Source organism: Vicugna pacos, chromosome 26 (genome assembly GCF_048564905.1).
Source record: "Vicugna pacos chromosome 26, VicPac4, whole genome shotgun sequence".
Taxonomy (NCBI): Eukaryota; Metazoa; Chordata; class Mammalia; order Artiodactyla; family Camelidae; genus Vicugna; species Vicugna pacos.
In genome coordinates this window covers 27,631,488-27,649,035 of record NC_133012.1, presented here as the reverse complement: position 1 = coordinate 27,649,035, position 17,548 = coordinate 27,631,488, and the positions used below count along the sequence as shown (strand labels likewise).

The following is a 17,548-nucleotide window of genomic DNA, read 5'->3' as shown; positions in this document are numbered from 1 at the left end:
ATGAAATCTAAAACAAAGGTCATAGACGCAAGTGGTTATTTTTCTCTAAAGTTCAGTAACATTTAACGTAAGAACAATGAAACGATCGAAAGGAAATGATGAAATCTATTAATAGGCATCCTCTATTTTGAGTCTTGAGCCTTGGAAAATAAAGTAAGATTCAACTTTGATAACTGGCTTGAAGCAGGTGATCTGACTTACGACACCTTCAGTCTCTGTGCTGAAACGCAACCGTAAACCTACAGAAATACTCAGAGTCATTCATCCATCCTCTCCTCCACCAGTACAGGAGCGGCCAACATCTCCTCTGTTCCAGCTTAACTGGAACCCACATATACCCAAGTCCGCTTATAGTTCAAGACCTGAAATATGTAACAGCAGCAGTTTTTAAAATGCTAAAAAATTAAATAATGAAAACAAACAAACATTTCGGCCGACAACAAATGACTTAATTTCAGGCAGACTCTGAGCCTTTAAACATCTGTTCTTCACACTCTCCCTTCTCAGCTGTTCCTATAGACACAACTTACTCTTGCAACAAACACCATAAACCAGAGGCCGCGAAGGGTTAGAGCTGGTTTTCTTCGGTCGCCACCAGCACACACACCACACAGCTCCTGGTCCGCTGACCGGCTTCACGTGTGTAACGGGTCAGTATTTATGGGCCGCCTGTGACCCTCACAGGTGGGCATGTGATTTGGTGCAGCGTTTTCAGGGAGGAAAACAGATACGCAATCACGCATCTGCAGCAGAGAAAATGACGGGGAACGTGACATTTTAAAATCTCCACCATCTAAAAATATCTGTTTGCTCTGAATCAGCTCCAGACCAAATCCAAAACTAACTCGGCTCACTTAGCTGCCATCTTCCATGTGTGTCGCTTTGGAAGAGTCCAAAATGAGGACACAGGAAGTTCCGGGGCCCAAGGGGCAGACAACACCCCAGCTCCAAACACCAGCACGCAGACACCTTAGAAACTTCGAAATCAGCCGCTGTGGAGACAGCCCTCCAGCAGCCAAACCAGCAGGGCAAGGAGGGAACCCCGATTTTCTAACGCCTGTTACGGGAAACGGGGAAGCACGTTCCTCGTCCAGAACTCACCAGATGGACGGTGCTTCTGTCCCACTGATCTCCAAGAAGTCGTACCCTTCTTCCAGCTGGAAGTCCGTGAAGACCACAGCGATGGTGTCCCCGGGTTCTGCCAGGATGGTCCACGTGCAGTCCGCGTTGTTTTCGTACTCGGAGGGGAAGTGTGGGCTGGAAATGGTGCTGCTGGTCCCGCGTAGGGTCCCTCCGCAGGCCCCCTCAGCTGCAAGGACACAGGTGAAGGAAAACGTGATTTAAGGTGGCCTGATACTCAAGCACGCGCACAACGTGTCACTCAGTCAGGGGCAGATATTTTCTGAGCCCCCAAACTGAGACACGCTCTGTGACAAAGGGTTTCTTCTGAGTTGTTAGCTTAGTTCTACGGAAAGAGTTAGAAAATCTGCCAAGCATACCGCATTGTTAACTGAGCTGCCCTCACAGAAGGCAGCGGAATTGTGCCTCTTCTGAACGCTGAAATGTGCAGTCACTCTACACTTGACTCTCACAGACAGCTTAATAGTATTTTCAATGATTTTCTCTGAATCTTAGAAGACAGAAATAAATTGGCAACATTTTGAGCCTTAAAAGTATGTGGCCATCTTTTCCTCGATACCTTTTCTTTGATACCTGGCTTTGAAAATACAGTGATCTTTAAAGAAGTAGTGGCCTTAATCTTTATTTCCTGTAGAGTCTTGATTGTGCAGTTAGTTTTGAATTTCAGATAAGTTCTTGACTAATACGATAACAGAAACACATCAATTCACAAAAAGGCTCTGAGCAGGAAAGAGCTGCATGAAAACTTAAAATGGAATATCTTGGAAGAGTGACAAGGCAAAGGTCTGTCAGACACAATACATTTAGGATATACATTAGCATAGGAATACATACTGTTTTGAAGAGAAATGGAGCTTATAAAAGTTTCCACAGAATAAACACTAGATGCCGTTCAATTTACATAATCATCTGTTACAAAACGATGCGTACAGAGCAAACTGCAGTGCAGGGCAGGTGAGTGTTTGTAAAATAACATGTTTGAAGACACGTCTATAAATACTGTTACTCCTCTCCCCCTCCCTCCCCCTTCCTTCCTTCCTTCCTAGCAGATGATACCAGCAAAGGGTATACAGCTGGCCCTGGATACCTGCAGGGTCTGCACCCTGAGGTTCAACAATGGATAATACATTAAAAAGTTCCAGAAAGCTCCCAACAGCAAAATTTAAGTTTGCTGCCTGCCAACCGCTATTTACACAGCACTTCCTTTGTGTTAGGTATTTAAGTATTCTAGAAATGACATAGTTTCCCGGAGGATGTGTGGAGGTTTTATGCAAATACTGTGCCATTTTATGTAAGGGACTTGGGCATCCTTGGGTTTGGGCATCTGCAGGAGGTCCTGGACCCAATCTCCCATGGACACTGAGGGAGGATGGCATTTAACAATTAGGGATATCAGTGATGCAGTTTGAGAGATACAAAATCAGCCTGTTGCCAAAATGGGGACATTTGTCTTTGGCAGCTTGTGAAACTAGAGAGCTAAACAAAATCACCTGGAACCGGGATTTACATTGGCTAATAATGAAATAATTGTGTATATAAGCATATCACACACTTAAAAATATAGATACCTCTATAGGAATAGTTTTTATATATGAACATACCACATATATGATCAGTAACACATACTATAACACAAAAATATAATACAATGTATATCCTATTTAATATGTGGAGTTTGTTTATCTAATTTTGTTACAGTGTCCACAAGTCACCATCTGTATATGAGAACAGATGCAGAACCGAAGTCACAGATGTCTTACTGTATAAAAAGACACAATGTCACAGGCAAGCACGCTTAAAAGTTTTCAAATCCAGGGCAGGTGCTGGACGATTAAATGAAATACAGTAACTTAAATCTGACAGCCAAGATGGCAGAAATGGTTTGTAATTCAACCTGCTGGCAAGCAGTTCCCCTTCACGAGAGCTAGTGGAGAGAAACTAGTACCAAATTATTCCGGATCCTTGAAACTGGAACCTATGCACCGAAGCACTGTTTATGATTTAAAGGATTCTGACACAGGTATACTTGTGAGCAAAACAGAGTCTAAACTTAGACTAAGAGTGACCAGGAGAAGGGGTGTCCTGGGTTCTTTGGGAAAACACTTTGCCAACGTTGACCAGACAGAGGTGACATTAAACCGCTTGGACGAGGTACGCAGGGACACCCGACATCAGCCACCACGTCAGCTGTCCCTCCGAGCAGGACCCTGGACCTCCTGCCCCGCAGCCGTGACCCCCTGGTGGCCCCACTGCTGGAAGGGCTGATGACCTGCAGAAGGTGTCTACAGGGCTGGGGTGACATGGTCTTCCTGGGGACTCCAGGAAGTGAATATAGATTAACTAGTACGTGGATGCTCAGTGTTTTAACAGGTGGCAGAGCTGTACTGGTATCTGCCAGCTGCTAGCAGCCCTGATTCACTGACCAGAGCTCTCAGCAGCACGTCTCCCTTCTGTTTAAAATGAGCATCGTTGAACTGGGTAACCTCCAACACCTCACACTGTGAACCTGCGACTCTAAGAATTCGGACACCGAGTACCCAGTTTCCCTAGGACCTCAGTGGACAGCTTGAGCAGACCACGGAGGGCCAACTTCAGCGGCCCAGAGCCGTGCACCGCGCTCGGTCCCACAGGAGGCCCATGCCCGTGCCAGTTACAGCCAAGCGGCAGAACATCACGGCAGCTTTGCTGGGATGGGAGATGTTACTTAAGGAAGACAGAAGAACAGAAAATGAAACTACAGGGAAAGAAAAATTTAAACGTTGGCAGAGAAGGAAAACCGTAATTCTCCCAAGGCTGCAATCAGAATTGTGTTTTCTCTGGGAGATACTTTAATGACCACACAACACTTTCAAATGAACTACAGTTAGAATTATGTCAGGCTAAACACATGCAGGATGTACTGTAATTCTTAAAGCAGCATTTCACATAAAATTGGACAGAACAGTATGATTGGTGATGTGAAACAAAACACAAAAATAATTCATAGAACTCATTGGATAAAAGACTTAAATCACAGAAAACTATGTTTACTTTATGTGTATGTGTGTGTGTACTTGAGTGTGTGTGTGTGTGTGTGTGTACTTGAATGTGTTTGTGTATGTGTGTGTGTGTGTGTGCTTGAGTGTGTGTACTTGTGTGTGTGTGTGTACTTGAATGCATGTGTGGATAAAAGTACCTGCAATGGTGTTTTAGATTATTTCTCCAACAGAACATTTTAACTGTTTTAGTTTCTCGCCTAGTTTTGTTAAGATAATCTGGCTTCTAACCTGTAACGTGTGACACATCTGTACCTGTGGTAACTCCTGAAGAGGAGTCACATAACCTCCATTCTAGACAGGGAAAATGGGTTTTAAAAGAAGTTAATGATTTATTGTGACATTTATGAAAATGTAGGAGTAGAACAAGCACATAGATAAAGCCACACAGTAAACATTTTCCAAAGCACGTCTGGCCTTGGGGAAGCGATTAATAAATTAACTGATTAATTGCTGCAGGGAGTCGTTTTAGTTGCGAACTTCTCTTCCAGTTTGGCTACATTCTTTATAACATATCACTGAATGGTAAAGACTCTGCTGAGCAGGAGAGGAAGCCTCTCTTCAGAGTTTAGGGTGTTACAAAGATCCAAACACCCAGGAGGACCCAGTCTACGATAAACATTGTACATGATGGGAGAGCAGTGTCTTAACAGAGTGTTCTGGAATACAAACAGAAACTGGAAATAAGCGAATTTAGAAACAGCCTCGTAGAAAATGCATATTAGGTCAATTCAAATGTTTGAAGTCTAAAATAACAGGTAAATTGGTGGGATAAAACATACTGGACGTAGGATAAAAATATTTGTCTCAATTAATGTATTACCTAAGCTAAATAGAAATAATGAATGTCACTGTAGCAAAATAAACATTGCAGCAAACCAACGTTCCTAGATAAATTTTTTTCAAAATAAATGTACAAAAATAAGATTCAAAAGAAAAAACAACACAATGAAAAATACTTGCAATGACATTGCAAAGGGATATTATCTATACTTACTTAATTTGTATTCCTATGAACCATACACAGAGAAGTTTACATAAAAAAATTAAAAATGACAACTTAAACAAGGATGAATTTCAAAAAGAATTAATAACCAAACACAGGAAAAGGCTTAATCTCTTTTATCACAGACATTAAAGTTAGAACAGTGGTGAAATACCTCAAGTTTTAAAACACGTAACAAAACAGTGGACAATAGCTCAGGGTAAAATTGACATAACTCAGCACTCTTCATACCAACGTGTATAGACACGAAACTGGGCAACGTACATGAAGAATTATGTACGTACAATGTTCAGTCTTTGGCAAGTTGCTCAATTTGGGGTCTAACATTTATTGAGTACATAATTTAGGGGCTTGATATTCTACACAAACCCTTTATGTGGACTATTTAACGGAATCATTTCAAAAACATATGAGAGATGACAACTATTTCACAGTTGTCAAAAGTGAGGTTCTGGTTGCTTATTAAAAATGCACCTGGGAAATGTTAGGAAGTCATGAAATATGAACATAATCAACAAAACTGAATTAAAATTAATCAGTATAAACACCCTATTGCAAAACATTAAAAAATAGTATGACCTGCTTTGTGCAAAAGCAAAACAAATTCAACTATATGCCTATCTATATATATAATATTTAGACTGCATTTTAAAAATAAAGACTGCAAGAAGCGCAGAATATTTAAAATAATTGGGGCATTATATTAATGAAGATATAAATGATTTTAAAAATTGTTCACTGTTTATCAGTAGAGTTTAACAACTAAAAGCAATTCCCTAGATCAAAGAACGACAGTCATGAGAGCTTCATCATCACGCATGTAGAACTTGACAGAATTAACGTGTTCCTGAGAGTATTCATCTGTCAAATGTTGATAAACCACGCATACTTAGAACAGACAAGGCATGCTGTTGTTGTTTAAAACTAAGTCCAGCCTGCACGTGCCTTTTTGGAAAGGAAAGTCTACATGTAGCAGGAACGACTGCCTACTGATGATACACCCATGCTACATCTCGGTTTTGGTGTCATAGTTTATAAGACAGAAGAGAGAAAAATAATTTTATAGCAACACACAACTACAGTGTAACCACTGCTACTACAAACAAACACATTTGTTTGGGATACTCCTTCTGTCCACAGTATACCCCACAGTATCCGGCTCTAGGATATATTCTAGGTTCCAACAAATTCCATGAAATTACCTTGTTTGAAAGATTAAGCTGATTCGCCATCAAAGTTTCAAACCTACAGGCATTCATTGCAGATGTAGAAAATTAAGTGTAGTAGCAAGTCTGAATCCTTGAGTAAATGTGTGCAGTGCGATGGCAGGCATGCACCACCACCCCCATGAGATGGCAGGTGACAATAAATCCATTTGTTTTTGCTTGTAAATTATGTGGTGAGACACTTATCTTTCTCAATGAAGAGGCTTCCTGATGCAGGGTTCTCTTAGTTGGTCTTTTTTCTAAATGTGAGAACGTTTCAGATGGAATTAACGGGCTTCCAAAGTCACAAGATCATGCCTAATTTAGAGAACATGGGGTGACTCGTGCTGGTATCACACAGGCTGCCTCACTCCTGCTTCTAACAACAGCCACACTGCCAAGGCCCCTTCACTGGATTCAAGTAAATATTTATCATACATAAGGAAACATTAACATTATAATAAACAGTTCCATATTTAGTAAGAAACTGGGTGGTCAGGACAGGTACGATCTGTGAACTCACGGAACCTCACCAACAGCAGCTGAACATAAATACAAAACAGAAACAGACTCAGACACAGAATACAAACTTGTGGTTGTCAAGAGGGCGGGGCGTGGGAAGGGACAGACTGCGATTTCAAAATCTGTAATAGATAAACAAGACTGTACTGTGTAGCACAGGGAAATACATGCAGGATCTTGTGGCGGCTCACAGCGAAAGAGAATGTAACAGTGAGTGTATGTATGTTCATGTATAACAGAAACATTGTGCCCTACACTGGAATTTGACACAACATTGTAAAATGACTATGACTCAATAAGAAAGACTAAAAGAAACCAGTAGCTGGGAGCTGGCTTAGCATGACTTCCGTAGAACCTTGTATCTGCCTTCATGCACGTTTTCATCCAATAAATACTAAGCTCCATTGTCTACCAGGTGCTCTTAAGTTGATCAGTGTGAAAGGATTCTCTGGATAGAAGACGTTTAGGGCAAGAAGTGAAGAAAAGGAGCCAGTCGAGGACTGAGTTGGAGGAAGCGCAGACGGAGCCGTGACGCCTGAGGCTCTGAGAGGACTCACACGCACACATCTGGGAGCAGATACTCATCTGCTGCAGACTCCTGGGACTTTCCGTGGCCCCATTCTAGTGCTACTGGTGCGACTTCAGGGGAGGAACCGTGCCTAGCTGACCTACAGGAATAAGTCTCATTTACCAACAGGACTTTGCTTAGAGAGCAGACAAAAATGTACCAAGGGAAGACACTCTTCTTGGGATTTTATGTTTGTTTAGAATTCATATTTTATTCTTTGTTTGAAACCCATGGATGAAACAAGAAAGGGTACAACAATAGCTGTATTTCTAACCTACACGTGTACGTGGGCGTATGTGTGTTTCCTAAAATGAAGTGCAGAATGGGACCAACAACGCCTGTCTAATTATCATGGATTATAACACTCTTCATGCTTCTTCCATTATCTGGAGATTCCAGGAATGTTGCTATCTTAGAATTTAATCAGGCTCTGATGCTCAATCGCACTGGACAGACCTTTAGTACATTTCACTGACTTCTTTTCAGTCTGTACCCTCCGTCATTCTGTCTGATCCGGGGGTCTGTGTCATCGTGACCAGCTGTCAGCACCAAGGACAGCCACTAGCACACATTCGCTGTCTGTTCATACCTGACCAGATGAGGGACTGTGCGGGGGCACAACCAAAGAGATGCCTAGTTCCCTGTGAACAGCATGCTACTGGCAAAGTGACTGTACACTGTACACTACAGGTGTGGGCGTGCTAATTAGGGTGTGTGTGTGAGCACGCACGCGCGCGTGTGTGTTATATCTTTGGGTGGCAGATGGAGTCAGTCCCCCATCCAAACCTCTTCACCTCACTCCAGATGTCCCAGCAGTTGTATCTGCAGACACCTGTGTGTCCTCCTGAGGCCCCTCTACAGCAGCAGGAGCATACTCTGCAAGGACAGGGCAGATGCCAGAGGGCCTGGGGGTTAACACACTCAGGAGTAACCCACCAACACCGAGGGATGAAATGTGGTGAAAACCATACGTAGCGTGTCTCCCCTTGGTGGGGAAATTTAAGTGCAATTTACATGGAGTATCAGAGAAGCCCCAGAGGGATTTAGCGCCGACCGCCCACAGGACTAACCCTGTTAGAACGCGCCTCGCCGTCATTCCTCACTCCCTGCCTTACCTCCTCACAACCCCACCTGGCTTCCTGAACCACCTTTCACGTAAATTGGTGGCACCTACATCTGGACCTTGGTGTCTCCTCTTGAGGGGCTGAGGCTAGGGAGGTACAGGTGTCATGGTTCCTTGGCTGGACCACAGTGCGCCCAGACATCTGGTTAAATACTATTCTGGGTGTGTCTTTGAGGGTGTTTTTGGATGAAATTAATATTTGAATCTGCAGACGGAGTAAAGCAGACGGCCCTGCCCAATCAGCAGGCCCCTCCCGATCCACTGGGAGGGGTGAACAGAACAAAAAGGTGGAGAAAGAGACAACTCTCTCTAACTGCCTCTGAGCCGAGACACTGACCTTCTCCTGGCCTTCTCCTCCTTCACGGGAGGGCTCAGACTGGAACTTACACCACTGGCTCCCCTGGGTCCAGCCTGCTGACCTCAGATCTTAAGATTCAACCCTCACAACCACATGAGCACATGCCTTGTAGTAAATCTCTTTGTATTTCTCAAAAATCTCCAACAGGAAATCTCAAAGCATGTACCATATTTGACTTACTATTGTATCCATATTTTCTCACCATATATTATTTTTGTATTGAAGTTTAGTTGATTTATAATGTGTTAGTTTCTGGTGTACAGCACAGTGATTCAGATATATATATACATATAATATAATATAATATAGTATAATATAATATAATATAATATAATATAATATAATAAATATAATACATTCTTTTTCATTATGTTATTAAAAGATACTGACTATAGTTCCCTGTGCCAAACAGTAGGACCTTGTTGCTCACCTGTTCTGTGTATAGTAGTTCGTATCTGCTAATCCCAAACTCCTAACTTCTCCCTCCCCAATCTCTCCCCTCCTGGCGACCATGTTTGTTCTCTACGTCTGTGAGTCTGTTTCTGTTCTGTAAATAAGTTCATTTCTCTCACTTTTTTCGAGTCCACGTACAAGTCATGGCACATGGTGTTTTCCTTCCTCTTTCTGACTTACTTCATACACTATTTTTAAAGTGCTCAGTAAAACATACTGAAGGTAACTGAACGTGACTAGAGTAACTACTGGCATTGTGACGACCCTGAGGAAGGAGGCAATACTTCCTGTGGCCTTAGCACTGGGCGAAGACGATGGGTTACATCCATTTGTCTTGACGGCATTATGAGACAGACCCTGCGTAGCTCAATGTGTTTACTGGTGTTGTCTTTGTTGCCCTTTGCCATCGTAGGACTAGGACTGCAGCAGGAGCAGCAGTGACAGGCCAGAGTTCAAAGACAACACTCTCTCGATCTGAAAGCCCCAAGAACACGCAGACACAGCGTCACACATCCCTGACCTCATTTTTAATCACGTCATGGATATCCAAGGGAAAATTACGAAAATCTGAGATACCCACAATTACAAAACATTCACTCCTACTTCCCTTCCAGTTACCTGCTCGGGAAACGCGCATGAATGAAGACCCTGCCTTTTCTAGGTGAAACCTGCACCTCACGGCTACAGGGATCTCCTGTGATACACAATGGCAAGGACACAGCAATCTCCTTTTTAAACGAGCACACAGACCACACTGAGATCCTGGCTTCCCAACCTCTCCACCACTGCCATTTGGGGTCAGATCATTTTTTTTGTTCTGAGGGGCAATCCTTCATGTTGTAGGAAGTTTAGCAGCACCCTATCCTCTGCCCACTAATTGCCAAAATTACCCCCCAATTATGACAATCAAAACTATCTCAAGAACACACACAACAGGACTTAAAACTGATCTTATTTTCATCCTTTCTCTCGAATCTGTTTCACTCAAATTAGCCAGATTGATCCTTTTAAAATGCAACTTGAATCTTAAAACTTTCCATTCAAAATGGTTACACTTTCCATATCATCACTCAGTAAAATCAAACCCAACCAGGTCCTGTGAAGCACCAGGTGGTCTGACCCACTGTCTCCCCTGTTTCTCACACCCCCAACTCATTCCCGCTTGGCTTGGTCTCTGTGCTCCCTACCTTCCCCTCACCCTGCTCTGGCCACTGCCGCCTGGGGCCAAAGCCACATATGTCCGCCCCAGGGCCTTTGCACTCACTGTCCTGCCTGAGACGCGCCTCCCCTACCGCTTTCAGGTCTCTTTATAAGTTACCTTCCTGGGTCCACCTCTTCCGATCACCGTGTATGAACTGACATCTACTTCTGGTCACTCCCTGTCCTTCATCCCGATCCATTTTACTTCTTAGCACTTTATTGAGGGCAAAGCACTGGACTGGAAGCTTTATGAGATTATGTTTGCACAGGTGTCCCCGTTTCTACTCGGTAGCCTGGAACTCAGTGAAGTCTCCTTTTGTTTTTTCTCTTTGTGTGAATGACTCAGCATGGCTTGTACTGTATCAGTTAAATGAGCCTCCACTCAGGCATCCTCACTGTGAGGAACGGGACTAGAATAAAACATGCTTCCGTGGCTAAGCATGGCGTCAAACTATATAATTTCTCAGAGCAGAAACAGGAGTGCAAGTTAATTTAGTTATAGAACCAGGTGGCATTTTCAAATATGAAGTTTAAAAAATTATATTCTATTAAAAATGGCAGCAAGTCTCTAAGGAGAGAGAGATTTCAGACAAAAATTAATTGCCAAGAAGAAAGTCTCCTCTCGGTAGTAATGCAGGAGCGGTGAGCTGGCTGTTTTGCTCTATTTGTTTTCAGCAAGGAGCTACTCCAGTAGTCCAGAAACTTTCCTTCTATTCTCAGCAGAGCGGCAGGGACATTTCAAGAAGAAATACAGTCAAGGCAGAGGAAGTGAAATAATCAAAGCAAAACATTGAGAAAAGCAGACCACAGGCAAGCTTCCCGGCTACTGGAAAAATGACTTCAAGTTCTGTGAACATCTCCCGTGAACATAGAAAGCACATACAACAAGTAAAATGTATTAAAGCAAATAAATGAACATTCAGATAAACTAACTCTGGGCAGTATTTAAATTATATAGTTGTATTAATACAATGCCAGCTTCTTTTATCCCTGGATGTTAACAGCAGTACAAATGTGTTAAGTTCACTGTAATATTAATTTTGCTATATCCAGATGAATTCTTTTTATTTGGAAGCTGAAAAATTCGGGGATCTAAGTAGATGCTGTTTAGAATTCCATCCTCCCTCTCCTTCCTTTTTTTTTTAACATGTTATGCAGAAAGAAAATAAAGTTAGATTCAAAACTACCAGGTAAATACTTGACTGTAAAAATTAGCACACACAAAATGTTCCTTAATAAAATGATCAGTATCAACACTGAATTGCTTCACTCTGCACTCGAAGAGCTGAGCTCCGAAGGCCTCCATAGGCCGGAGCCACAGGTGACAAGCAGCAGAACAGAGTCCAGCGGTTGGGACCTGCTCCTGCACCAACGCCTCCCAGAGCAATTATTTCTTTAAATCAGCTTCCTATATTGAGTTTTCATAGAATCTTGCACTTGAGGGGGAAAAAAGAAATTCTACGGCTAAAAGGAGTTTGAATGCCATCAAGTTAATCCAAGAAGAAGATAAGGTTTTTAATAAAAGATGTGTTAGAACCTACTGATTTCTGTAGGTGGGCAAAGCAATTCTAACTGTAAGCAGAAATTGGACCGCAATATTTCCCCTAAGGAATTTCAAAACTTTTCCAAAGTTTTATTCTAAACTCTAAAATTATTATAAGCCTTGCTTGGGTATAAACAATGTTAGGAATGCATTTTAAGGGCATGATTCAAAATACAGAATAAAACATTATTTGGAGACATATTTTGCCCTATTTATTCTAAAGAAAAATGGAAACCAACTGAATGTTTAACAACAGCGAAGTCATTAAATAAAGCATGATTCGTCCGGACCAGGAACCCTGCAGTGTTTCCCAAGCACGTGTAACATCACTTCATCAAATTTCTGAGTTAAAACACTAAACTTATAAAATGCAGGTGTACCATTGGTTGCAGCGTCTCTTCTCAACTTCAAGAACTGTATGGAAAAATACCCAGGACAGGAAAAAAGAAAGGCACATACGCGCGCGCGCGTTCTCAGCGCTCGCTCCCCAGCGGCGGGCCCCGCCCTCCGCCGCCCCGCCCGAGGCTGCGCAGGACCGCGGGGCCGGCGCGCGCCCTGCAGTCAGCTCGCCCGCGTGCGAGCGCGCGTCCGCCACCTACTGCTGTGCAACGAGCTCTGCTCGGCGCTGTACTTTGGCTCTCTGCGAACAGAAATGGTGCTTATATGCCCCCGTAACAACGTGTCTGCACACAGGGCGGCTGTGAAGGCAAGTCAGTCAGTGGTGAAGCGCGGAGACCCCGCGGGCAAGCACCGCATCCTCAGCACGTAGCTCCTCACTTTCTCCACGCTGGCACAGCGTCCTCACTCGACGGTGGTTTATTAAGTGATGGGAGCATTTCATCATGAATTCAAGTCAGGTGCCCTTCCAGGTGTACACACTGCTCTCAGCAGGAGCTTAGGCGCTGCTCCAGAAGGGAGAGTCGCACGGAGCTCGGGGTCAGGGTGCAGCCCCCTTCGCAGGCTCCCACGCCTCCGGGAGTTGGAAGGAAAGGGGCCCAAACTCTTCCGCTGCTGCTCCTACAGACTCATCAGGCGATGATCCACTTACACCCTCTGTCCGACCCTGTAAGAAGCGCTGGTCTCCTAGGGCGCCCGCACCTCCCGAAGACCTCCCCAGCTCTCGCGCCCGCCCCTGCCTCTCCCCAGCTCTCAGCGCCCTCCTGCTAGGGCCTCTGGAGCTCACAGCCAGCTGTCCGCAGAAGTTTCCCCATCTCACCCACTTGTGAGGCGCGCTCCCACACTTCTTACTCGTGGACGCCGATGTCATCCGAGGGTGGTGCGCCACACAGTCCTCCCAAAGGGCCGTGTTTTGCACCCCCGGACGAAGCACCACTGTGAACGGAGCTGGACTTCCTGCCCACCTACGTGGGTCTCACCACAGCTTCCAGCAACGCTTGTTCTTTCCTCCCTGAGGTGCCTCTGGCCGTTCTGGCCGTTTCTTCTCAGTCCCCTCATTAGTTTGATTTCCTCTGCCAATCCTTGGGGCAGTGCCCAGGATTCAGTATTCAGACCTCTTTTCTTCCTAACTGCATTTGCTTCCTGGGGGATCCCACTGAGTTTCCGCTGCATGGACTTAAATATTGTCCATGTGCTGACAGTTCTCAAGTGTGTAGTTCAATTCCAGATCTCTCTCCTCAATTTCAGTTTTATGTATCCAACTGCCAACCTGGCACAGCCATACAGATGGCTAAACAGCATTCCAGATTTACTAACCCACGAACCATACCTTTGATCTTTCCTTTTCCAAATCTGAAATTCCACAGTCATCCCCATTTCAACAAATGGAAACCCCATTCTTCCAGTGGCTTAGGGAAAAAAGGCATCATCCATGACTCTCCTGTTTCTGTCATATTCGTCAACACTATGTCATAGAATCCTGCTGGCTCGTCCCTTATTCTTCTCAATCCAAATGCATCCTGCAACCTCCACCACTGCTGTCATCTCCTAGATAGCATCCTCTCTCCTGGAATTCTGCAACAGCTTCCTAAAAAGTTTTCCCACTTTGCCCTTCCCACCGTATAGTCTTTGCTCAACAAAGCAGCCAGAGTAATTCTCTTAAATTTGAAATGAGATGATACCACATCTCTTATTAAAACCCTCCTCACACCAGCCAGAATGGCCACCACTCAAAAGTCCACAAATGACAAATGCTGGAGAGGCTGTGGAGAAAAGGGAACCCTCCTTCACTGCTGGTGGGAATGCAGGTTGGTGCAGCCACTGTGGAAAACAGTATGGAACAGACTTACCACATGACCCAGGAATCCCGCTCCTGGGCATATATCCAGAAGGAACCCTACTTCAGGATGACACCTGCACCCCAGTGTTCATAACAGCACTATTCACAATAGCCAAGACATGGAAACAGCTTAAATGTCCATCAACGGATGACTGGATAAAGAAAATGTGGTATATTTATACAATGGAATACTATTTAGCCATAAAAATGACAACATAACGCCATTTGCAGCAACATGGATGTCCCTGGAGAATGTCATTCTATGTGAAGTAAGCCAGAAAGAGAAAGAAGAATACCATGTGAGATTGCTCATATGTGGAATCTAAAAAAATAAATAAATACAAAACAGAAACAGACTCATAGACATAGAATACAAACTTGTGGTTGCCAAGGGGGTGGGAAGGGACAGACTGGAAGTTCAAAATTTGTAGATACTGACAGGTATATGCAGAATAGATAAACAAGATTACACTGTACAGCACAGGGAAATATATACAAGATCTTGTGGTAGCTCACAGCAAAAAAAAATGTAACAATGAACATATGTATGTTCATGTATAACTGAAAAATTGTGCTCTACCCTGGAATTTGACACATTGTAAAATGACTGTAACTCAGTAAAAAAAAAAAGTTAAAAAAAAAAGCCCTCCAGCGTCTTCCCATATTTCTTAGAATAGAAGTGGAAGCCTGTGTAATGGTCCACAGGGCCCTGCAGGACCTCTCTCCGCCCATCCTCTCTGACCTCCTCCCGCAGCCACGCTGGATGCCGCACCGTTCTTCACTCACCGTCTGCTCTGCTCTCAGGCCCAGAGCCCTGGCTGTTTCCTTCACCTGGCCCACGCTCCCGGCATTCTCACGTGGCTTACTCTCTCGCCTCCAAGAGGGGTCCAAACATTGCTGGCTGGGCCAAAGACAGTGGTTTCCCAGGACGCGGGGTTCAGCGCTAACACCGGACGGTCCTGGGCAAACCAGGCAGCTGGGCGGCAGGGCTCGTAACCGAGCGTCACCCTCCTCGCGAGCGTCTGCGCGCACGCGCTGCAGGGGGTACGGGACACGTTTGTTCTCACTCACTGTTTTTTGATGTATGTTGCTTGTCTCTTGCCTGTTAGGGTATTTTTTCCACGGCAGTTAGGAGTTTTCTGGTTTTGTTCACTTTGCAGCCCCAGCACCCAGAACTAATATAAGTGACTAATATAAATTCGCGCACGGGCCACACGCAGCCCAGTATCTGCTTTCTGGAACGCAGCCACGCTTGCTTGTTCAGGTAGGGTCCACACCACCGAGAGGGGCTGACGACAGGAGCCCGACAGAGACCGTGTGGCTTGAAACACAGAAGGCATTTACTATCTGGCCCTTGACAGAAAAAGTCCACTGACCCGACGGATGAACGCACCTGACACCTCGTCTGTCCTGGGTAAACATTTCTTGAAAGAACAAATGACGAACACCCACAGACAGCGGGCATGTTCTACTGGGAACCCACAGTTAAGGCAACTTTGGGGCATCATTTTAATGCTAGTAAATTCTCAGCAAATTAAAAGGAAATACTGACATCAAAACCAAGAGTAACTGTAGTGAAAGTCCTTGCGGCACGGGAATTTGTTCGGCGAGTTTGCAAAGCATAAGTAACAGTCCTAGAATTCTGTCCTTAGGAGACAATTAAACAGAAGAAAAAGCAGCAATGCTGTATGTACGGAGACACTAATTACAGCATTATGTGCAGAAGCAAACACTGGGAACACTCATTATGTCCAATTATGGGGAGAGAGGGGGACTATTAATTTGTATACTATTGAGGATTTGAGAAGAAAATGCTGTCAATTAAAATTGGAATGTTTGTGATTTAATACCAATCTTAAAAAGGAAAAAAAAAAGTACGGTACTCTACGCCCTCAGTGTTTAAGAGCTTTTCAGAGGCGGAGCTGACTGCCTGGTCTCTACATTTGGTCCATTCTGGCTCTTCCAATGACAATGATTTCAAGAATATTAGCTGTTACTGGTATTAAGCACTTCAAGCATGGCACTTAATCTCCATCAGTCCTGTGAGATTATAAGTAGTATTAATCCAATTCAACAGATTCAGAACCAGAGGTTTTGCAAATAGCTTTGCCAAGATGTCCCAGCCAGCTAGTGAAAAATCAGGATGTTGGATGACTAAGTCCTTGCTATTAAAAACTCCCATCACTGTCTGTCACAATGAGTGGCATTTTCTTGGACGTGCATCTATTTTGGCACCAGGCATCTTCAGCTCTGTAACGTAATATGGTGCTTATGTGGGAAAAATCATGGAAAAATGCTAATTAATCTACAAAACAATTGGCATAGAGGCAATTAGATTATGCTTTAACTTGTTACAAGATTGTATTTAATGAGATCCTGTAAAAAATGCTCTTAGCAGCAAGCCTGTAGCACAGTGAATTGCAAAACACGTAGACCTGATTTCCTATCATGTTGCTATTATGTTGACATGTATTTTCAATAGTTTTTTTTTTCCCCCAATTTTGGTAAGATTTACTTTAGAGTTGTTTATTGCACAGTATGCAAGAAAAGTGCTTAAAACTAAATTGTCCAAAGCCATGCACGTTTAATTTAGAGCCACTTTTCTTATAAGGCGACTGTCCCACTCAATCTTACATTGCAATGCTTGGTCCTGACATGACGGATTATTTAAGATTCATTTTACAATGTTACCTCCATAACACAATTGATGAAAACACAGCTGTGTTTTAAATATCACATAATTTATCGACACCCATAAAAAGCATGACTTCCTTCCCTTCTCCTCCCCTCTAGCCGTATCTTCGCCCAGTATTTCTCTTCCCCACAATCACCAGCAGCAGAATGTCTGCAATTAACAACCTTGAGTGACATTTCATAAAGCACTGGCAAGTGACATATTGTCATTTCCAGTCACATTATGTAAGGCTTATCAATTAAAGAAATTTGCAGCCTTAGGCAGCTCTAAACGATACACGGGCACACATTACTGAGCATGTTTTATTAAAGGTATTGCTCAGAATGCTACTGGTCCTTTATTTTGTGGCATCTTTGCTTGCTAACTAGCATCCATTCATCCGAGGCAACACACTGCCCTGACACGCATAAAATCAGCCAGCTCTCAAAAGTATGCAAAACAGCTGCCACTTCCTATATTCTTTA

The 17,548-nt window shown here is 43.7% G+C and overlaps 1 protein-coding gene across 1 annotated transcript in view; it reads right to left on the bottom strand.

The window, feature by feature from the left end:
• The window catches only part of CSMD1 (CUB and Sushi multiple domains 1), a 1,700,362-nt gene that overhangs the window by 620,371 nt on the left and 1,062,443 nt on the right, over positions 1-17,548 (bottom strand). The window contains exon 8 of the mRNA XM_072950557.1: positions 1,102-1,309. Within this exon, the coding sequence (XP_072806658.1) occupies positions 1,102-1,309 (208 nt within the window). The remainder of the gene's footprint in view (positions 1-1,101; positions 1,310-17,548) is intronic.